The sequence below is a fragment of the Chenopodium album genome, chromosome 21 (assembly GCF_948465745.1).
Source record: "Chenopodium album chromosome 21, dcCheAlbu1.1, whole genome shotgun sequence".
In the NCBI taxonomy this organism is placed as follows: domain Eukaryota; kingdom Viridiplantae; phylum Streptophyta; class Magnoliopsida; order Caryophyllales; family Amaranthaceae; genus Chenopodium; species Chenopodium album.
In genome coordinates, this window is record NC_137854.1 from 2,826,249 (window position 1) to 2,852,450 (window position 26,202).

The 26,202-nt window shown below is 34.7% G+C and overlaps 5 protein-coding genes across 10 annotated transcripts; all 5 read right to left on the reverse strand.

Moving 5' to 3' along the window:
* Positions 1–71: 71 nt before the first annotated feature.
* LOC145602222 (phosphoglycerate mutase-like protein 4) lies at positions 72–4,509 on the reverse strand. 2 transcript variants are annotated; one of them, XM_081658394.1, is made up of 7 exons: positions 3,454–4,156; positions 2,973–3,084; positions 2,254–2,304; positions 2,067–2,177; positions 1,625–1,756; positions 866–941; positions 72–703 (listed from the first exon to the last, which is right to left on the reverse strand). In XM_081658394.1, exons 1-7 carry the CDS (start codon positions 3,471–3,473, stop codon positions 480–482), a joined length of 726 nt encoding a protein of 241 aa, XP_081514520.1. In that variant the 5' UTR covers positions 3,474–4,156; the 3' UTR covers positions 72–479. The 2 variants fall into 2 exon arrangements, with proteins under 2 accessions (XP_081514520.1, XP_081514521.1); XM_081658395.1 differs by lacking the exon at positions 3,454–4,156 and adding an exon at positions 4,473–4,509 and having other exon boundaries at positions 80–703.
* On the reverse strand, positions 4,305–6,976 carry LOC145602226 (phosphoglycerate mutase-like protein 4). Of its 3 annotated transcripts, none has more exons than XM_081658401.1 (7): positions 6,834–6,976; positions 6,622–6,758; positions 5,893–5,950; positions 5,711–5,818; positions 5,136–5,267; positions 4,846–4,921; positions 4,305–4,719 (listed from the first exon to the last, which is right to left on the reverse strand). In XM_081658401.1, the coding sequence occupies exons 2-7, from the start codon at positions 6,732–6,734 to the stop codon at positions 4,499–4,501; spliced, it is 708 nt and encodes a 235-aa protein (XP_081514527.1). In that variant the 5' UTR covers positions 6,735–6,758; positions 6,834–6,976; the 3' UTR covers positions 4,305–4,498. The 3 variants fall into 3 exon arrangements, with proteins under 3 accessions (XP_081514527.1, XP_081514525.1, XP_081514526.1); XM_081658399.1 differs by having other exon boundaries at positions 5,893–5,943; positions 6,616–6,758; XM_081658400.1 differs by lacking the exon at positions 6,834–6,976 and having other exon boundaries at positions 5,893–5,943; positions 6,616–6,774.
* A 273-nt stretch (positions 6,977–7,249) lies between these two features.
* LOC145602221 (phosphoglycerate mutase-like protein 4) lies at positions 7,250–10,597 on the reverse strand. Its single transcript, XM_081658393.1, has 7 exons — positions 10,318–10,597; positions 10,017–10,128; positions 9,216–9,266; positions 9,030–9,140; positions 8,043–8,174; positions 7,873–7,948; positions 7,250–7,723 (listed from the first exon to the last, which is right to left on the reverse strand). Exons 1-7 carry the CDS (start codon positions 10,536–10,538, stop codon positions 7,500–7,502), a joined length of 927 nt encoding a protein of 308 aa, XP_081514519.1. The 5' UTR covers positions 10,539–10,597; the 3' UTR covers positions 7,250–7,499.
* A 496-nt stretch (positions 10,598–11,093) lies between these two features.
* LOC145600188 (peptidyl-prolyl cis-trans isomerase CYP40-like) lies at positions 11,094–14,840 on the reverse strand. 3 transcript variants are annotated; one of them, XR_014104261.1, is made up of 9 exons: positions 14,465–14,839; positions 12,856–13,353; positions 12,557–12,644; positions 12,410–12,462; positions 12,088–12,192; positions 11,868–11,943; positions 11,736–11,773; positions 11,502–11,632; positions 11,094–11,277 (listed from the first exon to the last, which is right to left on the reverse strand). XR_014104261.1 is itself a non-coding variant. In XM_081656089.1 (9 exons), the coding sequence occupies exons 1-8, from the start codon at positions 14,636–14,638 to the stop codon at positions 11,579–11,581; spliced, it is 1,086 nt and encodes a 361-aa protein (XP_081512215.1). In that variant the 5' UTR covers positions 14,639–14,840; the 3' UTR covers positions 11,094–11,277; positions 11,560–11,578. The 3 variants fall into 3 exon arrangements, 2 of the variants coding, with proteins under 2 accessions (XP_081512215.1, XP_081512216.1); XM_081656089.1 differs by having other exon boundaries at positions 11,560–11,632; positions 14,465–14,840; XM_081656090.1 differs by lacking the exon at positions 11,094–11,277 and having other exon boundaries at positions 11,556–11,634; positions 11,737–11,773; positions 14,465–14,840.
* A 4,746-nt stretch (positions 14,841–19,586) lies between these two features.
* LOC145601419 (mitogen-activated protein kinase kinase kinase 5-like) lies at positions 19,587–25,627 on the reverse strand. The gene is made up of 10 exons (XM_081657434.1): positions 24,891–25,627; positions 23,600–24,268; positions 23,428–23,515; positions 22,777–22,839; positions 22,519–22,682; positions 22,056–22,131; positions 21,368–21,427; positions 21,161–21,286; positions 20,603–20,812; positions 19,587–20,526 (listed from the first exon to the last, which is right to left on the reverse strand). Exons 1-10 carry the CDS (start codon positions 25,313–25,315, stop codon positions 20,422–20,424), a joined length of 1,986 nt encoding a protein of 661 aa, XP_081513560.1. The 5' UTR covers positions 25,316–25,627; the 3' UTR covers positions 19,587–20,421.
* Positions 25,628–26,202: the final 575 nt, after the last annotated feature.

The window sequence follows — 26,202 nt, forward strand, 5'->3', positions numbered from 1 at the left end:
ATACGTAGTCTTCTTTAGCAGTCAGCTTAAAATATTTCTTAAAGTACTAGTATAAAACTATGAAAGTGGATGAAGATGCTTTTCGTTTGTTCTGTTTTGCTTTCTCCTTTTTCATTCTCTGATGTTGATTACCCTTGCGAATTCCACTAAAAAATGGACCTTCTTCAAAAATTCAAAATTCTATAAAATTTTCCACACCATAAAAACATTTACTTTTATTATATGAAAAAGTATGTTTCTCATTTGTATCAAATACTAAAAACCAATTATCTATGAGAGGATTTTTACATTTATATACTGTGTACAGGGTCTCCAACTCAGAGCACACACAAAATAGCAGGCGTAATTGAAAACTTTCAATTAAAATACCTGGTAATACACATTGCCAAGGTAAAAATAACTCATGTCGTGATGAAAATTAGTACACATTTCTTGCACTATATGATGTCGAAATCAGAGCACAAATATTAAATAATTAGCTAGCCAGAAGAAGCATCCCCACCAAAAGCTGATTCGAGAAATTCTGATTGTTTGAGGTGACTGGCATCATTCCATGATTTGATGGACCACATGTCTCCGTCAGACACCTGAATTATGCCAACTGATGTATTAGATATTTTCTCTGGATGCTGCCCTTTGGCTGCAGCCCGGTTAAATAGCGTTCTTATGGCACCCCCATGACTGACTACAATCACTCGTTGCCCTGCAATGACAACATGCAACCAGAACAAATGCAACATAATGACAACATGCAACCAGAACAAATGCAACATCTATCAATTGTCTGTATTTCAAAACCAAACTATTTCCTGTAATATGTAGTCAATGAATGTATAAATAATGGAATACAGGCAATGTAGATGACCTCTATGGTTTTCACCAATTCTCTGCACCAAAGACGTACAACGATTATAAAGCTGATCACGACTTTCACCACCACCCTGCACACAACAATTTTGAAAAGTCATAGAATATTTAGCTTTCACCACCACACTGCAGCCACTCAATGAAGCATGCTACATACTACTCGTATGAAACTTTCAAAATAATACAATATGTATCGGGCAAGCAATTTGTCATCCCTTGTCTAAAAGATTAACATCAAGATGCTGACTCAAAAGAGACATTTTCAGAACAAGTCTTAAAAGGGATTATGATGAAGAAACAGACATACTGTAGTATCTTTTACATGTATACTAGGGTTTTGCAATATCTGGTAATAAGCAGTTTGAAAAGCGGCATTGTGTACTGATATGACTATTGGCATATTGCTATGCAACAGTATAAATTTTTATATAACGAGGTTCCATTAAATGCCAGTCCGGATTCTGAAGCCACACATTCATGTCAATTCAATCACATGAAAATGATGAAAGAAACTATAAAAAAATTGTTTTCCTTGTTGGGAAGAAAATAACAGTACTAAACTCCTAAATGCAAAAAAGGAGATTGAGCAATTTTGTATTTCAAAATGGTGTTCCATATCAAATGCACCTCCAAAGTGTCTAAAGTAGAAGCAAATACACAAAAGCAGTTGATATGGATAGTAGGTATTAGCTGCACACTCCTTAATATTGACTTGTTAGTCATCATAAAGTGCACTAAACTATCAAATGAGACACACCGGAATTTCTTGATCTGATCTGTGAGACTTAAATGCTTCATAAGCTTCAGGGTTAAGCTTCGCTATGTCTTGATAAACATGTCCTTGCAGATCTCCTATATGCCTTTCCCGCAGGCCTTTCTCTCTTATAACCTGTATGTAGTTCATACATTGCCAAAATTAGATACTATATAAAGCATTATAATTACACTTCATGCATCAAAGATCAATGTACACAATGACAGACATCTAATTATACAAGTAGTGAAACTCAGAGTAGGTTCAACTAATATAAACCTAATTCAAACTTATAAATCTTACACTATAAATAAGTTGAGTTAATAGACTCATCAGTTGTCTTCCTCACTAATAATAAAGAAAGCATGCCCAAGTGCACTGTAAATAAGTTCCCCACATTCTTTCTACATTAAAAGTATTTAAAGTATTAAGGTCAATAACTGACCTCAAGCCCTCCACATCTTGATGCTATCGCCTCTGCAGTCACAAGTGCCCTTTTCAGATCAGAAGAATATATAGCAGATATATTCGGCTCCTTTGATAGTCTCTCAGCGACCTAACATAAATCAGGATTAGGTGAGGCACTTCGGCAAAGCAAGGTACACAACCAGCAAAGATTATCCTCTACTTACTGCAACTGCTTGCTGCATCCCAATCTCATTCAATTCAACATCCAACTGCCCCTGGTGAAATAGTTATAAAGGTAAAAATAGACATACATGAAACTGCAAAAACTGAACAAATACTTCAAAATAACAAAAGTCGCAAAATGATGTACGACATGTACCCTTTTTTCTCTATCTCCCATAAATATCCTGGCATTATGGCACTAAAATTGTGTATGAGCAATCTCTTTTCTCTGATTTTCATTACACGCCTGTTCTTATACTAAATTGTCGACTTTCTAGTCCTCTATTTACACAAACACTAGCTCAGCCCATTAACATAAACTTATCTGGCAAATTTCTTACAATGTTCATTTGTGACAGCAGAGAATTGAAGATGATCAGTCATAATTCATTAACCTAATCATACAAAATATCAATGTATACAATGAAAATAATAACAATATGTTTGAATAAGCCAAAGGGGATTTGCTTCTTTTTTTTTTTTAATGACAAGAGCCTAAGGGGATTTGATAGTTATGAAGGCGAGCAAGAGTAGTTCAATTACCTTTCAATACCAAATCCTTCCCATTTCATCATAAGATTTGAAATAAAAACAAAAGCCTACTAGTACTTCTCCCTCCCTTCCCCTTCCCTCTCCCTTTTGTTTCACCATTGCTACCCAAACACACAATAAAATAAAAAATCAATTTAAAAAAATATTGAAGAAATTGAGAAAAATCAACCTGCATTTTGCCAATAACATTCCAATCAGTTTCGCCATGACGAACCACGATGATCTCCGTACAACAAGGATCAATTGACCCAATTCCATGACTTTCCACTGAATAAGAAGACCTAGTTGATTATCCCAAACAAAAAATTCATTAAAAAATTCGGATTATTCAACGCATAAAGTAAAAAAGAATTCATTCAAGTTTTATTATTGAATTACTAAAATGGATCGCCCAAGTAAATAAAATTAAGCTTCTTTTAAACAACCTAATCACAGAAGTTTCAAGTTTTCCTTTATTTGCTCCATTTCCCTAAATAATCTTAGTATAACAAGTCTATAAACATTGTATAGCTTAAAAAAAACAATATAAAATACATTTAAAAAAATCCACAATAACATACGATCAACCAAAAGAACATGAACATAGTAACATAGTCAAGAACATGATAGTATTTCGACGTAGGCGAAAAGAGAGACAGATAAAGAGCAACCTGGAATCAGAGGCAGCCATTGATTGAGGAGGAGGCCTGATGGCAATAGCTACTGATGGCTCTCCTGATGACTTGGGGATGTTCTTTTGCAGCAGTCAGCTTAGTTTAACATTAACATTGATATGCTTATTAATTATTAATTATTAATCACTACCTAAGCTCCACCTAACTCATTCTCACCTTATTTTTTCTTTTGTCCTGTCTTTCCTCTCTTTCCTGTGAAATTCACTGACATTGGATTTACTTCGAATTTGATAACAGAAGATTTATCATAAACTAGTTTAGTTAGCTTACACTGCGACTCATGCCCGTATAAGATTGGATCACAATACGTCATAATTATATAGACAAGCATCACATTTACCTCTGATCTTTTCAGCATAAGAAAGATAAGAGACATTCTGCTGAATTGCTGATTGTTATGTGTGTTTGTTGTCTATAAATACTTATTCTAACAGTTTGTATCATTTCTTTGGTTCTGAAAGGGTCCTTGCATCTATTTATAGATGCCGCTTACTGCTTTTGTCGAACTAAACAGGACATAATACAATACATACTCGTATAGTATATACCACCCTTGCCTTTTACCAGGCTTTGGTGCAGATTATCCAATCAAAGAACATGGTTTTAATCCACATAATCGCAGTATAATCTAAATCACAAACCATGAGTAAGCAAATCCTAGAAATATTTTCATCCACGTCTATGTGATAATCAAACTGCAACTGCATATCGCCAGAAGAAATACAGCTGAGCAGCATCAGTACAGTTTTCTGGGCTACTATGAACCTATGAATCAATGAATGTTGTGACTTCCAATAATTGACATGCAAGAGTACTCTTAATTAAAGTAGATAAATTTCCAGCATTTGGATCTCTTTATTAAAATTTCATTTGAGTCTTTAATTCCACTCATTGCAACTATCACAGTTTGCAATTAGCATAACCACAATAAAGAAGTACAATAATCCTCCTGGATACAGCAAGTCTCACCAAGAGTAAATAGATTGATTGAGTACCAGGAATTAAAGCATAAGCTTGCTAGCTAGCCTGAAGCATCACCTCCACCCGAAGCTGATTCCAGATATTCTGTCTCTTTGAGATGACTTTTGTCATTCCATAATTTGATTGACCAATTGTCTCCTTCAGACAACTGAAATATACTTATTGATGTATTCCATACCCCTCCAGGACGTTCTCCAGGTATAGCTCGCTTATAGAGATTTTCAATGATACCCCTATGAGTTACTACCACTACTCGCTCTCCTGAAATGTAGCCAGAAAAAAAAAAGAAGTTACTTCACCGGTTTTGTTTATACCTCCCATGGCTAGTGGCTGCCCTAGACACATGCGAAGTAACTAACTAACTATAAACAGCTTCCAAAATATTACCTCTGTGTTTTTCAGCAATTCTTTGCAATGAGGATGTGCATCTTCTGAACACTTGATCCTTACTTTCGCCACCACCCTGCAGATGATGAAGTACATTCTGAAGTTAACATAACTCCAAGCTCCAAACTTTAGAAAATCTTTAGTTAGAATGTCAAATGATCTTTTGACTCTATTGAATACTGTAAATCTGTAATTTATATTCCATAGTCACATAGAAGATTAGCAAATCAAGTCAGAACAATAATCTTTCAGACTTTTTTAGAAAGAGTTGGGAACCATAAACTACACACCGGAATTTCTTGATCTTTTCTGCGGGACTTCAATGCTTCAAAGGCTATAGGGTTAACCTTGGGTGCTTCACTATATGTAAGTCCTTGAAGATCCCCGATATGTCTTTCTCGCAGGTCTTTATCTATAACAACCTGATTTGAGACCCACAAAAAAATGATGAGCAGCTAATACCCACGTATAAGTATCAGATCAGTATACTCTGGTTGAACAAATCAATCTGCATGTTTTAAACTTTTTAAAAATCTTAAAAAGGTTTACATATACATTCCACTAGATTAGTCACTACAATACTTTGTTTTGTTTTAGGTTTTTTTTTTTTAATTTTTTTTTTTTAAATAAACTCTTGGTTTATGTAGTATTGGATCAATCTCACCAAAATTGTCATTTTTGTTATTTAATAACCACAAAATTGTATTGTATTAACTATCTTATGCTGAAACATTCTTAATTTTATGAGCTGAATAGAACAAAGAGAAAGAGGGGTATATTGCATCTCATCAAATTCAAGTTCTATTATTAGCTCCCCTGGTTATCCCCAAAGAGGAGTATAGTTGCATTAATTTGATTAACAAACCTGAAGGCCACATCTAGATGCTATTGTTTCTGCTGTGTCAAGGGCCCTTTTCAAATCAGATGAATATATAGCGGATATATTAGGCTCCCTTGATAGTCTCTCAGCAACCTACAACAAAAAAGCAGGATATATTTAAGGACTTCACAAGATAACCTAAATCAGTGCAGAATGTCATAACTTACTGTGATGGCTTGTTGTCTCCCAACCTCGTTTAGATCAATATCCGTCTGTCCCTGGAGCATTAACAAAAGAAGTAGAAAGTCGAGTAATAAACAGACACCAGTTGCATATGCATGAAGGGAAAATTGAGCAGTATAACGAGGGTACTATCTAAGCATCTGCTGTTTAAAGGAGCAAAGTTTGTGCAATGCTACAAATTTCTAGTGAGCATTTATCACCCATATTCTACTTATATTATTGAAAAGAATAGAATACTAATATAATGTAAGAGCTTGCTAGAAATTCAAAATAGCCAACAATCATATTATGATATACAGACCTATGTGAAGATGCAAAGTAGCTTGAATTTTGAAACAGAGAATACCAATGAAAACTGGAAAAGGAAATTATCAAGGTAAATCATGTCTATATATCTAGGACAAATGACTTATATTAGTTGATTGTCTTCTTCTTAGACTATGCTTTTACCTAATAACTCTTGAACTCGTCTGATATGAGCTTATTATATTATTGTTGTGAAAGGAACTTATTTTCTCTTTATTAAACCCGGTACTTGTTTTAAAGGGAAAAAGGACATAATTTTCATCTAATTAAACTATTGTATCACTCACTAAAACTCTTTAATTCGGTGTATAATGTGTATTTGCAGTTCCTCTCGCTTGTCAGTCATCACAAAGTTAAACTATTGTATCAACTCGCACGATGAATAGAAATATTAGTCTAACCTGCATTTTGCTAAGAGCATCCATTCTGTTTCACCATGACGAACAACGATAATCTCTGTACAAGATCTATCAACTAACCCTGCTTCTCCAGCTATATCACCACTCTTAACGTTTTCCATTGACACTCTTTACAAACTCTACACCTAAATGGAATAACAACAAAATAAAATTAAAAAACAAAAGAAAGATGACGATTTCAGAAGTAGAGAGAAAGAGACCTGGACTGAGATGCGTTTCAGAAAAGAGCAAAGAAATGAAGAGGCTTTGTTAAACAGCTGAAGCTTCCTACTGTATTATTGGTGCATATATGCCGTCTTCTTGTTGACTCATTGATGTACGTAGTCTTCTTGAGCAGTCAACTTAAGCTGAAGTGCTTGTTTTATTATAATACGTAGTACGTACTACTTGTATAAAACTATGAATGTGGACGAACATATTTCTCTTTTATTCTGTTTTGCTTTGTCCTGTCTCTCTGATGTTGATTTCTCTCGTGAATTCCACTCAATATGGACCTTCTTCAAAATTCCATAGAATTTCCACATCAGAAATACATTATTTTGTTTATATCAGAAAAAGTTTATAATAAAAATATTAAACAGGGTATACAGAGGTTCTTCACAATGAATCACAGAGATACTGTAAAAATAACAATCAGCTATCAGAGAGGGTTTTTACAGCAATATACAGTACACGGTCTCCAACTCAGAGCACATACTATATAGCAGTGTTGTCTCTTTAGCAGGCCTAATTCAAATTTCCCAGTTAGAATACTTGGTTACGCACATGGCCAAGGTAAAAATTACATCATGTCATGAGCAAATGATGTGAAAATTAATACGCAATTCTTGCACTACATCATGTCTAAATCAGAGAACAAATATTGGCTAGCCTGAAGAAGCATCCCCACCAAAAGCAGATTCGAGAAATTCTGTTTGTTTGAGGTGACTGGCATCATTCCATGATTTGATGGACCACATGTCTCCGTCAGACACCTGAATTATGCCAACTGATGTATTAGATATTTTCCCTGGATGTTGTCCTTTGGCTGCAGCCCGGTTAAACAGTGATCTTATGGCACCCCCATGACTGACTACAATTAATCGTTGCCCTGCGATGACAACATGCAACCAGAGCAAACGCAACATCAATTGTCTGTATTTCAAAAGATGCAAATGAAAACAGCTTCCTACAAACTATTTTCTGTAATATTTAGCCAATAAATGTACAAATAATGGAATAGAAGCAAGGGTGGATAACCTCTATGGTTTTCACCAATTTTCTGCACCGAAGACGTACAACGGTTATAAAGCTGATCACGACTTTCACCACCACCCTGCACAAAGTGATGTTGAAAAATCATAAAATCTTTAGTTCGTATTTCAAATGAGTGCACTAAACTATCAAATGAGCATAGAGTCCTTACACACCGGAATTTCTTGATCAGATCTGTGAGACTTAAATGCTTCATAAGCTTTAGGGCTAAGTTTCGCTAAGTCTTGATAAACATGTCCTTGCAGATCTCCTAAATGCCTCTCCCGCAGGTCTTTGTCTCTTTTAACCTGTAGTTCAATAATTGCCAAATTTAAATAATAAGACAAAGCATTAAATTACGTGATACAAGTAGTGAAACTTAGAGTAGGTTCACTGAGGTTTAGAGTCCATAAAGAACTGTATGTATACAGCCTTTCTAAGCAAAACTTTTCCAGAACAACCCCAACATCTAAAGTTTAAATAGGAACTAAGAAGTAGATTAACCGGTTGGATTCTTAAGATATCTGCATGGTTATTTTCTTCGACACCGATACTAGCCAAAAAAATCCACACACGAAAAATTTACAAAAGTTTTCTTAATTATGGCCAGGATCACTGCATCAATCAAGTATATAAAAGCAAACACTTCTACAATGCTTCTTCAGCTGAAATCTCCTTATCTGAACTTATTTTCAGTTGTGAATTGAACTTGGTAGCACTTATCTAATATACTTGAACTCATTGGCCCTTAATTGAACTAATGAGCCCTTAACTAAACTTAATTTTTATAGGTCTGAACTGGACATAATTTTTCAGACACTGGTTCCATGTAAACAAGAAGGCTTTCAATTCTCTTTTCATCCTCTGCTTCCATTCCTACGATTGTTCTCCTTAAAAATCCTTCAAATACGAAGCCATAAAAGTTGGAAAAGTCTATCCTCCCCTGACTTCAGGCTCATAATTCATACTAAAATAAACCTAATTCAACTTAAATCTTACACCATAAATAATTGAGTTAATAGACTCATCAATTGTCTTCCTAACTAGTAGTAAAGGAATCCTACATCTTTGAACTTGCACTGAAAGAAACCATGCCCAGTGCACTGTAAATATTCTACACTTATAGCATTTTAATTTTAAGTATCTTTAGCACAGTAACTGACCTCAAGCCCACCACATCTTGATGCTATTGCCTCTGCAGTCTCAAGAGCCCTTTTCAGATCAGATGAATATATAGCAGATATATTAGGCTCCCTTGATAGTCTCTCGGCAACCTAACAGAAATCAGGATTAGGCGGGCACTTTGGCAAAGCTAGGTACACAACCAGACAATAATATCCTCAACTTACTGCAACTGCTTGCTGCCTCCCAATCTCATTCAATTCAACATCCAACTGACCCTGATCAAAATAGGAATGAAGGAGAAAATAGACATAGAAACAGTCATGTACCGCATAAACTTAGCAATACTTCATAGTAACAAAATTACTGCTTGAATCTAAGTCTCGTAGGTCAAAAGTGGACCAGTCTGCATTACACCATATGACTTAAAATGAATCATGAAATCAAGAATCGATCTTAGGCAAAAAGATCAACAACATGCACCTTTTTTCTTTATCTCACTTGATTCTGTTGGCATGATACTTGAATCAAATACGAGTAATATACAATAATTTTTCTTATATTTGATTTGCACAGAACAGTAGTCCTACCCCAACAATGCTTTCCTATAATTCTATTCCCATAACCTATTCTTAATCAAATTCATCCAATTTCTAGTCCATTTACACAATCACTAGCAGTCAAGCTCAACCCATTTACATAAACTAATTTGGCGAAGTAATTACAAATTTACAATATATTGTTATCACAGGATATAAGTGTATAACATCAGCATATACAACGAAAATTACAGCAATGTAGCTGGATACGAAGAGTTGACGACAGGATACGAAGGCGAGCAAGAGTAATCAATCAATCCCCTTTCAATAAGTATCCTTTCAAGAGTTATCAATCAATTTCCCTTTAATTAAATATCCTTGCAATTTCCTCTAAAGATGTAAATTAAAAACACAAGTCTATTATTGCTTCACCATTTTCTATCCAAAAATACAATAAATAAAATTAATGAAGAAATTAATAAAATCAACCTGCATTTTGCCAATAGCATTCCAATCAGTTTCGCCATGACGAACCACGATGATCTCCGTACAACTAGGATCAATTGACCCAATTTGATCACTTTCCACTGAAACTGAAACCCTAGTTCATTATTCCAAACAACAATCCATCAAAATTTCTGAACCATCCAACGCAGAAATTAAGAAGAGTTCATTCAAATTTTGCAATCAAATTAACAAACTCAAACAAATAAACAACAATCAGAATTCAGAAAAACAGTAAAGCAAAACTTTTGGATGCCAAAATCATTAGAAATGAGGAGAGAGAAACCTGGAATGAGATTCGGACATTGTGATACGACTGCAGCTTGTGATTTTGCGGAGATTATTGTTGTTAACGTCAATGCTGAAGAATTTAGATTGAAAGGGTTTTTGCTCAAAAAATAATTGAGAAATATTCGTATTATTTGATTTTGTGGTTAAGAATCTGATAGAGGGAAAACAAGAATATTCTACAGGAGGGACTGAGGGAGCTACACTACGCAACCACATTTGTATAAACTTCCTGTTGTTTGTGTCTTAGCTTTGTATTAGAGCTGGGCGCGGCCGTGCAAGCAAAACTCGCGCTTGTTATGAATAAAGAACGAATTATGTTGTGATGAGGTCGTGTCAATCTTTTATAAACTCTGGACCTCTGGTCCATGTGCCGTGCTATGTCACTGACTATCTTAATACCATTTTTTATGTGCTCGTAGCTCATGGTCACCGAAGGCTTGTGATGAGGGGCTTGGGGCAAATCAAACGATTTTCATGTCATATCTGACCAGTGTACAAAATGCAAGAAGCATGTAAAAGTGTCATGACTTTTATAAGCAACGACTGTAACTTTTTTTTTTTATTTAGTACTACGCATGTGTTTTTAATTTGTATACTAATATCAAACGTTATTTACTTCTGGTAGATGAATCATTTATATCAAGAACAGAGTACATACTGTATATGAATTAGAGTAATTAGAATAAACATGCAGACAATGTAACTAAAGTTCAGGATAAAACAGGAATTAAAGGAAAATAAAACATATAAATGGGTTGAGCAAAGCATAAACTATAAAGAGACAAGGGAGTTTCATTTCAGATGGTTTAGGTAGCTAAAATGTACATCAAAAGTTGGTACATATATCTAAGCTTTGCAAATTTTTCCTATTTTTACCATCTATACAAAAAACAAGATATCAAACCCATCATCTACGCTCATCCAATTCAGTGAAAAATCTTCCCTGCACGAAAACCTGAAATGTAACATACAGACGATATCAGTTGGATGAGTTTCACTGATTAACTTAGAGAAACCAAAAGCCTCTGCATGTTCACGGCCAAAAATCTTTGAATAACAGATTGTTGATTTTAAGGATTTGAAATTAGTTTTCCAAGACCATCATAAAAGTTTGGCAGGCAAGAGCATGATAAATAGACAATATAGTACTCTATATAATACATCAGGGCTCGGATTTACCATTCTACTAATCTGGAGCAAAAGAAAGCAAGGTGGGCTACTTAAACTTCTCACATACCACTCAGCATCCCTGAATCTCACATGAACATTCTAGTGTAGGTTTTCTTCTCTTTACTGTGTCGTTCAGCAATCTGAAAACACATACAAGTCAAAAGGTTAGCTCGAGCTAACAGTGTTGGCTATTACACACTACTCTTGGTCTGACCTAACAGAATGCAATCTTTGGAATATTACCTTTTTTTTCGTGGCAGCAAGTTCTCTCTTTATGCCACCTACAAGCAATATAAAGTTAAGAGGCCTTTACCATTTAAAGCATCCCACAATATAAGATGAATAGATGATATATTGGAATTATTGGAATCTAACCATCATTTGGTTCAAGTTCCAAAGCCTTCTCGTAGCATTCAGCTGCTGAATCTATGTCACCGAGAGCAATAAATGCCTGCATTCGAAGTGGTATTAGAAAGTCATAGTTCATCAATATGCATACTTTGGAATGATGCTTGTGGTTCTTGTGGACAAGGGGTATAAGCTGGTAACCAAACAAAAAAGAAAAACTAAAAATGCTAAAATAAAAATAACTGACCTGACCCCTGCGGAAGTGAGCCTTCACATTCTCTTCTTCGTCACGAAGTGCAAAGTCAGTATCCCACAAGGCTCCTTCTATATCTTCCATCTTCAACTTACAGGCCTAAGCAAGAGTAACAGACAGGAACATGTTAAACCTTGAAACCCATATCATAATCGACAAATTGATGAACCATTAAATAATTAGCACCAATGTAGTGTTTAAGAAACTGAAAACGAAGCATTTCAGAAAGGTATTAGTAATACTTATTCTTCAAAGCCCCATAGCGTTCAGCTGAATTGCACCCACATCAATTAGGAAAACTGATTAAGAATCTTACCGCAGTATTAGTGTATAACTGAGATCTCATTTTCCTCAAAGATAAACTCTTTTCTGTGTACATAAAAAAAACAATAGATCAACACAGGTTTAAGAACTCTACAAGAAAAGAGTATGACATAATGATGTTAACTAACAAAAAGATCACCTCCATCTAACGATTCCATGTCCCAGCACATATCCAAATACCGCATAGCTTTTAGATATTTCCGAATAGCCATCTTATAATCTTGCTTCTGCATGTGCAAAAACATATAATTACCCTTTAGGATACCTATCAATAATATGCAAATTGCAATTTTGATACACCCTCAACTCAGCAAGAATTTCAGTGTATTTCAAGTTTAATGACCCCAGTTTTTTGAACAAAATTATCATTTGCCTATCAATGTGCAAATAATTACAGGACCATTAGATCCCAGTAAAATAAATATTTTTGTCAAATACCTTAAACCTCTCATTGCCAAAAACCTTGATGCATTCTGCCGCAGTAACCCACCAAGTGAAATCATCTGATTTGGAATCAAGGTCAGATGGCCAGTCAGGGTAAGTGTCCCCATCTTTGAAAAAGTTGATAATGCCATAATCTTCCCCCTCGGGAATCTCTCCACAATCCTCAATGACAATATCAAGCAACGGCCCATTATCAGGGTCAACATCAACATGCTCGATTGAACGTATAACACCCAAACCTTTGATCACTCTTCCAAACACAACATGTTTACCGTTATACTGATGAGTTTGAGTAGTAGTAATAAAGAATTGAGATCCATTTGTATTGGGCCCAACGTTAACCATGGAAAGCATTCCTTTTCTTTCATGCCTCAGCTCAAAATTTTCATCTTCAAACGTTGAACCATAGATGGACTCTCCCCCACTCTCACCCCCAGATATGTCTCCACCTTGAATAAGTGCTCCTTTCACAATACGATGGAAAGGTATACCCTGCCAGTTTTTCGAATTTGAACAATTAGGACAAGGATATACTAGTATTGTTCTTAAAAAAAAAAAAAATAACCCTCAGTAAAGATTTAAACAGGCAACCAAACAGATAACACACAAAATAACTCAGATAATACCCACATGGCCCGCACGCCTTCAAAGGGAACATATATTTCTAATGCTACTAAAACTGATATCTTTTCATCTTCACTCATTTTCACAAGTCACAACAAAAACTATCGTCTAAAACAGCAACATTAATCTTATGACTATTGCCAGTGAAGGAAAGGCAAAAGCTCTGCCTTATCTTTCATTCAATTCCAAAGAAGTGAAGTTACTAGCAACTTGACAAGTTAGCAAACAGCATTCTGGTTTAGTCAAAGCTCATTAGTCATTACAATAACAAAATCAAGTTAATCAAACACAATTGCTACTTACTAGTAGATACAGAGCACTAAAAGTAATTAAAATGTAGATTTTGGTAGTTCAACCATTACTTCCCAACATTACCATTGCTTTTCTAGCACTAACTTTCAAATTAAAAAGTTTCAACAATAAGATCAACTCATAAGCATTCAAGTACAATTCTACCTATGAAGCTGTAAGCCGATATTCGAAATTGAAAAATAATAAGGGATTGCACCCTTCAATTCAAGAGACTGCTAAGTTATTAAAATTATGTGATAGAGTATGTATGTTATTGAAGTTGATCAGACAGTTTATGCAACAAAGATGCAATCTTTGAACTAAATACATAACTTTCAGTACCCAGAACAAAAACCCAACAAATTAATCTATCAAAAACACAAAACCCAAAACATAACAATCAACAAATCAAATGAAATTAAGACATAAACAAACTCAAAACCAAGATTCAATCTTTACATTACACACATAATAAACAAATTCCATACTGAAAATCCAATCAACCAACAAATATAACCCATAAAACAAAACAAAATATCAATTGAAATTAAGACTTTAAACACAAACAAATTCAAAAAAGATGCAATCTTTGCACAAAACACATTATTATACCAAAACCCCACAAAATTAAAAATAAAACCCACATCATACATTCCACCAAAGAAAAAAAAAATCATAAAAATTAAACCTTGTAGTGAAGTGGACGGCCAGAAATAGGGGAAATACCCAATTCACCAGTACAAAGAGCCCTAAAATTTTCAGCAGTTTTAGGAACTACATTATTGTACAACTCCACAACAATCCTTCCTTCAAGTTCTCCTCCAATACTAATATCCAAGAAACATTTTGGTCTTACCTCCATTCTTGATTTTTTTTTCTCTGCAAATTATTTTTGCTTCCTAAAACCCTAGAAACTGAGATTTTTGAAGGTTAAATAAACTATGAAAATCTTATTTATTAAAAAAACAAAAATACTGGTATTAAAAGCCTGCACTGGTCTTATTAATTTTGGATATAAATTGGAAGGGCTTTTTGTTGTCTTCATTGACTCATTGTTAAATGATGATCTTTTCAAATCAGAAAATTAAAAAAAGAATTCTGTTTTCTTCAGATCGTGTGGTCCCCACTAACCTACCGTGCTCTCTCTACCGTCGATTTCACGGTGTGGGGCCCTGTAACTTCCACTGAATTTCGAGGATAAAAGAGATACAGTCGGATCATTTACTCTTTTTTTTTTTTTTTTTTTTAATTTAAAAACAAAAAACTACTCCAAAACTTTTCCTTTTTCTTTTCTCTTTTGTAAATTGTGTCTTTTCTTTTAAATTTTTTGGGTTCGGTACTTTAGGAATAGGAATTAGGACTGAATTGCTGACACTCGGTTGTACGCTTGTACTAACATAAGAAAATTAGCTGAAATCATGCAAGTTATGTGCAGGAAAACAATTGTATTAGTCCTTTACACGAAGTAATAGTGGTTATTGCTCCTATTTCTAGTGAGAAGCTATACAAGCCACAAGGTACAGGTACTGTACTCGCATTTGGGAATTCATTGATTTAAAGAGTTTTTGTAGGTAACTTTGAAAATACGGAATATTACTATTATATCAAGGCGAGTTAAAACTCTTCAAAGACATTGCTTAAATGGTTGATTGTTTGAGTCTTGTTTGATGTTTATATTAATCCCAAAGTAAGGACATTTCTACTAGATCTTCCATTAGACTTTAATACAACTAGTACTCCGTACTACATATCATTTGTTTGATATTAATCATTGAGTCAATTGTCGACAATATAGTATGGACCACGGAGTACTCCTTATTGTTACTTTGTAGCATAATTAGGTTTTGTCACAAATTAACAAGTTAATAGTACCAACTATAAGGCGCCACTTTTATGAGGTAACAGACTAACAAAATCAGTAGTGGAATCTAATTGTATGCAATGTATTTATGTATGCATGTTGATTTTGTTGATGTAATCGGATTGAGTACACATTGGTCCTAGGCTCCTAGCCTGTGATTTCTTTAGTTTTCTTTCGGCTTTTTCATTGGCCCAACGCACTTTAATTGACAATTAGCATTTAATGATTTTGATCCTAAGACCAATTTCACTAATGGGCTAATGGCTTAACCTACACAAACTTTCATACGTAGCTAGTCACAACGTGTGGCCGGTCACCTTTTTTTTTTTTGGAAGAATGGTTGGAGTTACTTGGTCAGGGGTTACTCTCTCGTTTAGGGGTTATTCGGTCAATCAAGGGTTACTCGGTTAGGGGTTACCTAGTCATGGGTTAATCGTGTGTTAGCTGGCCAAACGGTGTGCTCAGCTACACACAAAAGAAGTTGTTCAGTACACAAAGACATAAGCGTGGCATTCATTGACAAGTATTTTAATATCTAATATAAGAAGTACTTCGTATACAATACCTCCGTTTCACGATGCTTTGACATATTTCGTTTTACTTCTAGTCATAAACTCCACTTTAAACGGCAACCATTATTTGTAATTTATATATTCGTGTGGAGGTTTTTTAACATACGTTTCAACTTGTATTCTCGGAATAGTAACTTTTTACAAATACAATGATCAAAATTTTACATTAATCAAACTAAGACAATACATACTCCGTATATCTAATTCCTTAAATAAAGAGATTGTGATAGCTTCAAAAAAAAAAAAAAAACCGCATGAGTTATTTTCACAACTTTCAAGTACAAAATACGTGCAATTTATGATAAGTTGTAGGTTCGATCCAATCTTTTGCGAAATCGGGGTCACTAGCCTTTCTCTTATAGGGTTATGTCAATTTGAGATGACTTTATAGTTTAGCCTACTAAGGAATTGCCACTCTAAAGTTCAAGTCAAAAAGGGATAGAACAAAAGGAATGACTAGGTGTATATTGAAAGCTAAAGTCTTACATGTCCCATATATCCCACTATTCTCTTTCTCTACCTAAAGAATTGAATAATTAGGTTTATAGAGATAAGATTGATATCAAACGTATTACTCCACATTATAAAGGAAAGCAATCAAATTATATGTCCTAGTTTGTTAAATACCATATCAAGTCATTATCAGTCCAATCACACCCTTAAATTACGAGATTTGTTTCTTAAATTTTGTTGACCTAACCCTTTGACGTATAATAATAAGGTAAATTTATGATTATCATCCTATACTTTCCAAACCAATTTCTTACATGTATACTCCGTATCAAACTACATTAATTTCTTTGTCCAAAAATTCATAAATTCATAAATACACCATAAATGTTCAATAAAAATTCTCCAAGGACTCACAAACATTGGACATATAATAATAAATAAATAAATAAAAACTTCAACCATAAAAAAGAATGAATTAAACATGATAAGTTTTAATCTAATCACTTGATAATTCTAAATTGATTCGAGAAATTACTAAAACTAGACTACTAGTAGTAGTAGATTATTAAAAATTGTCTCAACAATAGGTCAATTACATAAGTAAATACTCAATAATCTCCAATTTTTCGACTAATAATAATAATAATAATTTATAATAAAAAAAATTCTTACATTGAATTATGAAAAATTTTAACAACAAAAATCAGAATCGCAGCACAGGAGGTCCAACAGCCCTTGAAAACAATCGTAGAAGCAAGAACAACTGCATATATATTCCCCACAAAACAAAAACCAAGTTAAAATCATAAAAATCAAATCTTTAAATTATATTAAAAAAAAAATTAATAAAAGTACCATTGATCGACAACTTTCTCTTCAGGATCATCAGTGGTGCTTAGATAATCCTTGGTTGAAAGTTCAACTTGTTGATTTGCGGGTGCTTCCATCTCTTTCTCTCTCAAAATTGGGTTGGTGTTATTATTTACTCCGTATTAGAGTTATTACACAATCTCACCTTCTTTTTGAAGACAAATTGAAACTAGTGGTTATGAATGGGTGATTTCTTTAGGGATTCACGTGTTTCTATATTTATATCACCTTGTGTTGAGTGTTGACTAATTAGTAACTAGGACAATTATTCTTTTGGGACGTAACTCTTGTATGGTCGATTTGGCATGTGATAATAAATGCCGAATTGACGATACATCATACATGTAACATGTAACAAGGGTCGGCAATAGGAGGATGAGTAGGCTAATAGCCTAATAGGCCGTAAGGGTTGCAATTCCTATATTATAAACACTCGTAAGATTTTCAACATAACATTAATGACCTAATTTTATTGTACAATACGGAGTATTTCTTTAGAAGAGAACTTTCTACCTACTTTGTTAGTTTCTTAGGATTGATGAGTACATATATACATGTATTGTCGGGATTGATCTCATGTTCTGGGTACCACCCTATAAGTTTTAACTAACTAAACTAGTGGAATATCCACAAATTCACTTATACTTGGATATATATATTTCAATATATATACTCCCTCCGTCAACGATTATCTGCACCAAACGTCCTTTTCGCGGACTCCTAGACAAAACTTTTAGTGTAGTTTAATTAAGTTTAGGTGGGTTTAATTAAGTTGTAAAAAGGAGGGAAATATGAGAGAGAAAATGGTCCCATATGTTTAAGTTTGTTAGTGGGTTAAAGAGAGTGGGAAATAGGAGAGAGATAGTAGTCTCATATGTTTAAGTTTGGTAAGATGTTCTTTTTACACTTTAAAATTACTAATAAGGAAGATAAAAATTGTTGCACATAATAAAGAGCACCCATTTATGACAAATGTTGCATATAATTGTGGGCGGAGGGAGTACTTGTAAAAGAAAATACATGCTCATGAAAGGATTAAACACCACAAGTTCTTATTGTGTAAACTTTTGCTGTTATTAGAATTTTGACAAGGACATGCAACAAACCAATGGCCAAAATGCCTTTCCTTTTCTAGCACATTCCTACCGTACCTTTTTCCAACTTTTAATTTTCTTAGTGGAAGCTGATGAAGAGATTTTATATTCTGTCAAAAAAAAAAAAAAAAAAAAAAAAAAAAAAAAAAAAAAAAAAGAGTGATTTTATCAAATTCAGGAACCAAGACTCTGCTTTGACTTCAACGGTTTGAAAGTGGAGTTGTAGCCTATTAGCCTCAAATGCTTGTTTTTTTGGGAGCATTTCTCGTGATTAAACTGAATATGGTTAAGTGGTTATCACTTCAATATTTGTTGATTTTGACTACGAATATTATTACACAGTACGTTTAATTTTCGTATAGAAGTAATTGATACTTTTCACATTATGATTCAATAACTATTTAAACAAATTAATGGTCAGTGTTATCATCGGTTGAGTGTGAACATTGTATATGGCATCACATATTAATACTTGTATTAATTTATGGTGAGCACTCCTTTGACCAAACCTTAGCCCTCACGATTTTCATGGTCTAGTATTTACAAGTTACGCACTTGGAAGTGAAGGGGAAAGGTAAGGGTACTCATTTTCAAGCACCACAGTTGAGAGGATTCGACCTTGTGACCTCAAAGCCCTCAAGGATACAAGGTGAATTCCTCACCAACTACACCAAGCTTTGCTTGGTATTTGTGTGTGGTCATTAAATGTGGAAATGGTAGAGATTTGCATGTAATAGTACAAGAATTCCTTTGTACACCACCATGTCAATGAAATTCCACCTCATAACATGTGTAATTGTTCATAGATCTTCCTTACCACACATTAGTATATTACCATGGATATTGGCATGACATTTTCTTCACAAACTTAGAACGATATGTGTATATAAAATTGTACCATTACCACCTTACAGTTACGCCAACAGCCAAACAAGCCATGAGATATCATTTTCAACCGCATTGATTTACAACTACAAATCGGTAGCTGTGTATTAATATTATTATGCTATATTTGAAATGATAAATATCAGGATTCTTCTTGTGTAAAGAATATCAGAGTCACAATACAGTACGTATCAAATTCTAACTATGATTTTCCAACTCCTAGAACCTAAGCCGGTAATATACAAAAAATCATATGCATAAGAATTTATAATCAACACTAACCTTTACAACAAATGGAAGAAATGGCGGAAAAATCTCTATGTACAGACTACTGAGTTGTCATTATCACATTCAGAGAATGTTGCTCTGGAGTCATGAAGTTAGCATCTTAAGTAGCAACCTGCAAACTTGCACTGAACCTTGACAGATTCTTGGGTACACTTTACCAGATTTGTTTCCTAGTCTCAGAATACAGCGATCAAGTACACTGCGAAGAGCAGCTATGCAACTCCACATAAGTGAGAAGGAAGCACAAACTATCATGCACAGAGTTCGCATTTGATATGGCTTCAGGACTCCAACCAAATCTTCATTTCCAGAGTTTGAAAGAGAGCATTTTAAGAGCACCCAACATCATACTTTTAAGACAATTGCATAAACTGGGAATTTCAACCAATGGCAGTGGAGATGGCTTGTAACTAGCTCAAGAATAGATTGTAATGAATGAAAAAAGCCCACATCATGTCAGAAGTCTCATGAATCTGGCCACTCTTGTTAGAGAACAAGAATAACCACAGTCGGAGCATGGTGCAGTTGAAACGATTCACCAAGTGGGCTGCTTTCTTTAATTTTATGGGCTTGCAATGCAGTAATAATAGATATCAGATAAGGCCAATGCAGAAGGAAGCTCTTACTTGATGTAGCCTCTTCCATTTGTTGTCCATCTTCTAGGGGACAGCAAAAATTTTTCAAGATTGGAACCATAAATCTCTCTTGGACTATGAGCTACTTTATCCTGATTATCAACAAGAGATGGAGAGAATCAGATTATATAGATGGATAAGAAGAAAGAGATTGGAATCGGAATTTACCATTTGAATCATAAGATCCGGTGCTGTGCGGGAAGATGGAAAATCCATTAGCTGAGAGGTTCTCAAGAATTGATGGTCCAACAACTTGATAGCAGGGGGTCTGGCTGCAGGGTCTCGCTGAAAGCAACAGTTTAAAAAATCCTTTCCTTCAGGCGACAATGTTTCAGGAATGGGTGGGGACTCTTTCAAGACTTTGAACATTGCAGCAGCCTACATCAAAAGATAAAGAACCTTATAAATAGATGTAGAGTACATGTACATCTTCAAGTTCACGTCTCAACCTCTTCTAGTATGATCTCGTAACAATCCATAGACATAAAAAACTGGCTACAGTATCCTATATTGTGCCCACTGATAAAATAATCTAGCCTAACCACAGCCAAGAGGATGTTTAACCATTTCCCTCCATTGTTTCTAACTTCTTATAATGTAACACTGTCTAACCCACATCAGCAAATTAGCTTTATCAAGGATATTAATATCTTATCAAGAGAGGCACCTTAATCAGAAATAAATAGATACAAAAAAAGGTGAGAAAATTTTAATTATTAAACCTACCCCTTCAAATTCACTCCATGGGGGCTTGCCAGTCAGCATCTCAATGATAGTGCAACCCAAACTCCATATATCAACGGCAAATGCCAAATCAGAACTATTTTCGTTCTGCATCACTGATTGCATGAGCTGTAGGGAAAAACTTTCACGTTAACAACGGCCAATTCTAGGATAATTCTTAAAAGTTTCCCTCAACAAAGGAAAACATACCTCTGGAGCCATCCAGTACGGACTCCCCTTTAGCGAAAGAATAGCTGACTGTTCACTAAGCTGACAAGGAAATATAACTCAAATCAGAATGCAGTATAAGCAGTGCATCTAAGATAGGCCCTAATTTAGGTTAGCAGTGCATCTTAAAAGTCATGATTTTGAAAATGCAGTAGTTGACAGGAAATTATGCACAGAAACTTATGATAATCACCACAACAGTCAACAAGAGTCACCATAGCAAGATAATATTCCAAAACCAGAAAAGCATGTAGCTGGAGAATTACCAGCTGACTCATAAGTTAATAGGTGGCTTATATCAACCAGTTCAACCGGTTCATAAGTTTATCGGTTCCTTTAGATCAAAAGTGATGATTACTGATTACACAGTAATCATAGGTACTAGATGAGATGACCCATGGAAGCTGTCATCCTCCTTTGGACATAGACAAAAAGGAAGAAATAAGACTCCACTAAGTTACCTGGTTCCTAAAAAACATCCAGTGCTAGACTGATGCATATCTATTAACAATAAAACTAGACACATTACAATATAACATCATGCCCAACATTGCCTTTAAAATTTCGTAAAAATGGATTTTTATACACCCTACTCCATCACTCTCCACAAAAGTATGTATCTAATAAAGGATCAACATGCCTATGTAAATTTACAAAATATGAAACTTACAGGTTTTGCCATCCCAAAGTCTGCAAGCTTGACAACTCCAGATGAATCAACAAGTAAGTTTGCCCCTTTGATGTCCCTAAACATTAGAAATAAGTTGAGAATTTTAGCTTTTACAATTTTCTTAAAAAAATAAAATAATAAAAAAAAAATAAGAGAGAAAGATGGACAATGGACAGTGGAAATTAATGGATGGATAAAACAACAGCATTTTCAAGTTTCAACCCCTAATTACCCCCTTCCATAAAAATAAAATTAATAATAATAAAAAAAATAGACAACCCATATCTTCCTGAAAGTACAAATTGCTATATACTATTATCAACTCATAACTGAGAAGTATATATTAAGTAGCATGCATGGCAGAGAGTTCATTTACATATAATGATGTTTAGGTTATCCAACAAAAAAGGTAGACTATAAAATCATCCATATCGTAATGCCTCGGGATTAATTTCAGTATTACCTGTGAATTGTCTTCCTGCTGTGCAAGTAAGCCAATCCAGATAATATATGACGAGTGAAATTCCGAATAACTGCTTCTGTGATAGCCCCGCAATGCTCACGAATGTATTTATTGATAGAACCAGGATAGACGTACTCCAAATATATGTAAAACTTGTCATCCACCTGCATTTCTCATCAAATTCACAAGTAAATGAAGTGTTGAATAATGGAATCACATAGAAATAACAGAGAACCATGCATAATTGGATACACTTACAATCTCACTACCATAGTACTGCACAATATTTGGATGCTTTAGATGGCTCAGGACTTCAATCTCCTATATCAAGAAATAAAATTAGCACAAAATTGTGGATTTTTACAAAATAAATTCAACATATACATCAAAACAAATTGCCCACAATAATGCTTCAGAGCTCAGAAGCCAGGGGGTGGATAGAACATAACTACCCTAATCACATAAGCAAGAAAAATTACTCAGGTTGCTTGATCAATTTTTCTCTACAAAATCTGCTTAGCTTAAACTAGATCTTGTAAAACACCCACCAAATGCCAAACTTGAATATATATAAAATACAAAGCATGTAAAATCAGAAAATGAATCCACAACATAAGTATTTTATTAATTCATCTATTTTCAACTGTTTCAAGGACAACTAAGACACTATTGCAGGAGCAAGGAATCATTCATGAAGTATAAATTAGAAAGCTAACAAAATTTTAAAACAAGTCATTTCATGTTGACAGGAGATTGTAATGCCAGAAGTTAAGCTGCAGAAAGTTTACAGAAATTACTATGGGAAAAAAATTACAAAAAAGTATATTTGAAACAGATTTCCTATTTTAGACATTGATAGTTATTATATAAAATACATATGATGCCTTGGAAAACATATCAAAGAGTTACCTGTTCAAGTTGTCTCATGCACTCAGCAGACCTTTGATCATCAGGAATTAAGTCTACTTCTTTCATGGCACACAAGGCTCCTGTTTCCCTGGACATTCAAAAAGAAAAATTTAAAAGGCAGAACCAATGGAAACCAATGGCTGAATGGACCAAGATGAGCACAACTACATACCGGTTCGTTGCTGCATACACACTTCCAAATGTGCCACGTCCTATAAGTTTGCCTTTTATCCATTGACTTTTCATGGGCAATAATTCTTGCCTTGAGGTGACTTGAGGAGCAGGAGACGCCGGCATTGAGGATGAAGGTGTGGGAGGAAGAGGTAATGGGTGGACACTACAGTCATGATGAGGGGAAGAGATTTCAACAGATAATCTGGGGTGCAGGGGTGATGGTGGTCCACTGATGCTGTTTCGGGGTGGTCTGGGGCTCCTTAGTAACGGACTTCTAAATGAAGGACTATCACGACTAGCCATAGTGCTCTCTGGTAGACCACCATATGGGAAACCTGTTGGCATGGCTGGTTCAGACCAACGTGCAGGTTCCATTGGATACATGAAAAATGGATCTCCATTAAGCATCCTTTGTGGGCTATACATGGGACTAGAACTCGAACTTGGTGGAGCACTCTGAAAGTTGATGTCTAGGCTATAGTTCTCTCGAGGTCGATGTGGACTCTGTATCTTTTCGGGGACATTCCATAATGGCCAGGTTTCTGTACGTTGCACGCTACTACTTTGAGGATCAACTAAAGTTTGCACATCAACTCCTCGCCGAGCACTAACCCTTTTTTGAGCATCAACAGCAACTCCCCTCTGATCAATTTGAGATGCTACCTTACTGTTTGAAAATAAAATGCCAAAGCAACAGCAAGTCAGACACACCTATGCTATCATACAATAAGCTAATCCTAAATATTTTGCTGGAGGAATTGACAACTCTAGATTTCAATGAGCTATGTAACTTATTTTCATAAAAATTAAGAAACATTATCATTAAACCAACCAAAAAACATAAACCAAGTTAGTAATACTGTTTGGCCTACATAAACACCAAGCATTTAATAATCAAGAAAATTTTATGATAAAACACCTTACAAAAGTATGTAGTGTTATATTGTTACAATTATTTATTGTTTCGTACTTCAATTCACCTGCTCATGCACGACTTTACCAACTAACCTAGCTCGAATTCTCACATTCAAGTCTACTTTTTCAATGCCCTCTATAGTACACACATTATTTACTGTTGAAGATACTTCTAGTATCTATCCAATGCAAACTGAGCATGATAATGAAATAACTCCCTTAGTTCCTATTGCGGTAAAAAGGCAAAAAGACATTCCATTATAAATCAACAATTCAACAACCAAAAAAGGCAAAAACAATAAACATCCATCAAATTCTATTCAAAAACAACCAATAACTATAAAAAGTACAGAATAGTAATTATAGTATTATACCTAGCATTGAGCTTATTGTTATTGTCAAACCCTCTTTCTCTCTCTCTAGAAACTTCCGTCGGCGACGGAAGCCGGAAATTCTCACAATCACCACGCTTAGGCTTTGGCTTTGGCTTTGATTTAGATTTCGATTTCGATACCGATTTATCGTCACCGGATATATTCTCCGGGAGAGGAAGCGGCTGAGGAGGCGGTGAAGAAGCAGAGCGGAATAAATCGTCACCGTGACCGTGACCGTGACTGTTACGGTGGCGATTACCTAAAAAGAAATCCAAATAACTAAGGTCACAATCACGGAGATGACGGAGTTGCTTAGCTCTGGTTAACCGGCGATTATTTGACGTCGTTGAAGAATTCGAATTCGAAGTTGATGATGAATTTGTATTTGAATTTGAAGATGAAAATGACCAGCGTGGCAAATTCATTTAATTACCCTTGTAAGTTTATTATCATTGTACACAAAAATCAATTCCACCATTAACAACAACAGCAACAACTAAATTAACATCAAATTATAAACAAGAAATTGTTGTTGTTGTTGTTGTATGTTTTTACAAAAATAATCAAAAAATGTAGGAAAAAATAAAGGAAAATGAGGAGGATTTGAAGGAAAGAGAGGAAGATTGTGAAGTGGGGGTTGGGGATTTTTTGTGAAATCAGTTTTCTCTCTCTTCCCTTCCTCGCGCTCTTTTGTCTGTTACCTTCCTGGAAGATTTCTCTGGTTTTCCAGCAATTTTCTTTTTATTTTGTTTTTGTTTGTTTGTTTTGTTTTTTTTTTTTTTTATTTAATTATTTTATGAATTAATTTATTTTAGGGGTGGTGGGTTAGAATTGAATTGGAAGTTCCGACAAGATGAACAATTCCAGATGGTATTCCAACTGATTTTGGGAATTGGGATAAAAGAGCGTATACGTCATACAGATCTGCCGTACATTAAAGTACTCTCTGCTTCACTCATCCAACTCTACTCTCTTTTATTAATGAGTTGGTAATCCTTCTTTACAGTTTTATCAATGCCTTAATGACTTTCCTTTCATCTCTTTCGGTCCAAGCCTTAATTTTCATATCGGAACCTTTCGGTGACAGGAATTTAAATTACAAATAATACGTATTTCGTACATATGACTACATGATTTTTGTATAAAGTGACGGTAGAAATAATTTTATAAGAAACAAAAAATGTGTGTCTATTACGAGTATTGAATTTATTAGGTAATATAAAGGTTAATTTTTAGCGGAAGAATAAAAGAGTTGTCTTATAGTGAGAACTAGGAATTAATCCCGAGTCGCGTGCCTATAGGCTATAGGCAT

Excerpts from the sequence above, each read along its gene's own strand:
- LOC145602226 (XM_081658401.1), bottom strand. The coding sequence starts at position 6,734 with ATGGAAAACGTTAAGAGTGGTGATATAGCTGGAGAAGCAGGGTTAGTT. Across the intron at positions 5,951-6,621 it reads GAATGGATGCTCTTAGCAAA|GCTCCAGGGACAGACGGATA; the intron begins ATGCAGGTTAGA and ends TCTTTTGTTAAT. Across the intron at positions 5,268-5,710 it reads CATCTAGATGTGGCCTTCAG|GTTGTTATAGATAAAGACCT; the intron begins GTTTGTTAATCA and ends GTCTCAAATCAG.
- LOC145602222 (XM_081658394.1), bottom strand. The coding sequence starts at position 3,473 with ATGGCTGCCTCTGATTCCAG. Across the intron at positions 2,178-2,253 it reads GGATGCAGCAAGCAGTTGCA|GTCGCTGAGAGACTATCAAA; the intron begins GTAAGTAGAGGA and ends GATTTATGTTAG. Across the intron at positions 704-865 it reads AATTGGTGAAAACCATAGAG|GGCAACGAGTGATTGTAGTC; the intron begins GTCATCTACATT and ends TTGTCATTGCAG.
- LOC145602221 (XM_081658393.1), bottom strand. The coding sequence starts at position 10,538 with ATGTGGTTGCGTAGTGTAGCTCCCTCAGTCCCTCCTGTAGAATATTCT. Across the intron at positions 10,129-10,317 it reads ATGTCCGAATCTCATTCCAG|GGTTTCAGTTTCAGTGGAAA; the intron begins GTTTCTCTCTCC and ends ATAATGAACTAG. Across the intron at positions 9,141-9,215 it reads GGAGGCAGCAAGCAGTTGCA|GTTGCCGAGAGACTATCAAG; the intron begins GTAAGTTGAGGA and ends GATTTCTGTTAG.
- LOC145600188 (XM_081656089.1), bottom strand. The coding sequence starts at position 14,638 with ATGGAGGTAAGACCAAAATGTTTCTTGGATATTAGTATTGGAGGAGAA. Across the intron at positions 13,354-14,464 it reads GCCGTCCACTTCACTACAAG|GGTATACCTTTCCATCGTAT; the intron begins GTTTAATTTTTA and ends AAAAACTGGCAG. Across the intron at positions 11,774-11,867 it reads GGAACTTGAACCAAATGATG|GTGGCATAAAGAGAGAACTT; the intron begins GTTAGATTCCAA and ends TATTGCTTGTAG.
- LOC145601419 (XM_081657434.1), bottom strand. The coding sequence starts at position 25,315 with ATGAATTTGCCACGCTGGTCATTTTCATCTTCAAATTCAAATACAAAT. Across the intron at positions 22,132-22,518 it reads AGCAGGAAGACAATTCACAG|GGACATCAAAGGGGCAAACT; the intron begins GTAATACTGAAA and ends TCTAATGTTTAG. Across the intron at positions 20,527-20,602 it reads CGGATCTTATGATTCAAATG|GATAAAGTAGCTCATAGTCC; the intron begins GTAAATTCCGAT and ends GTTGATAATCAG.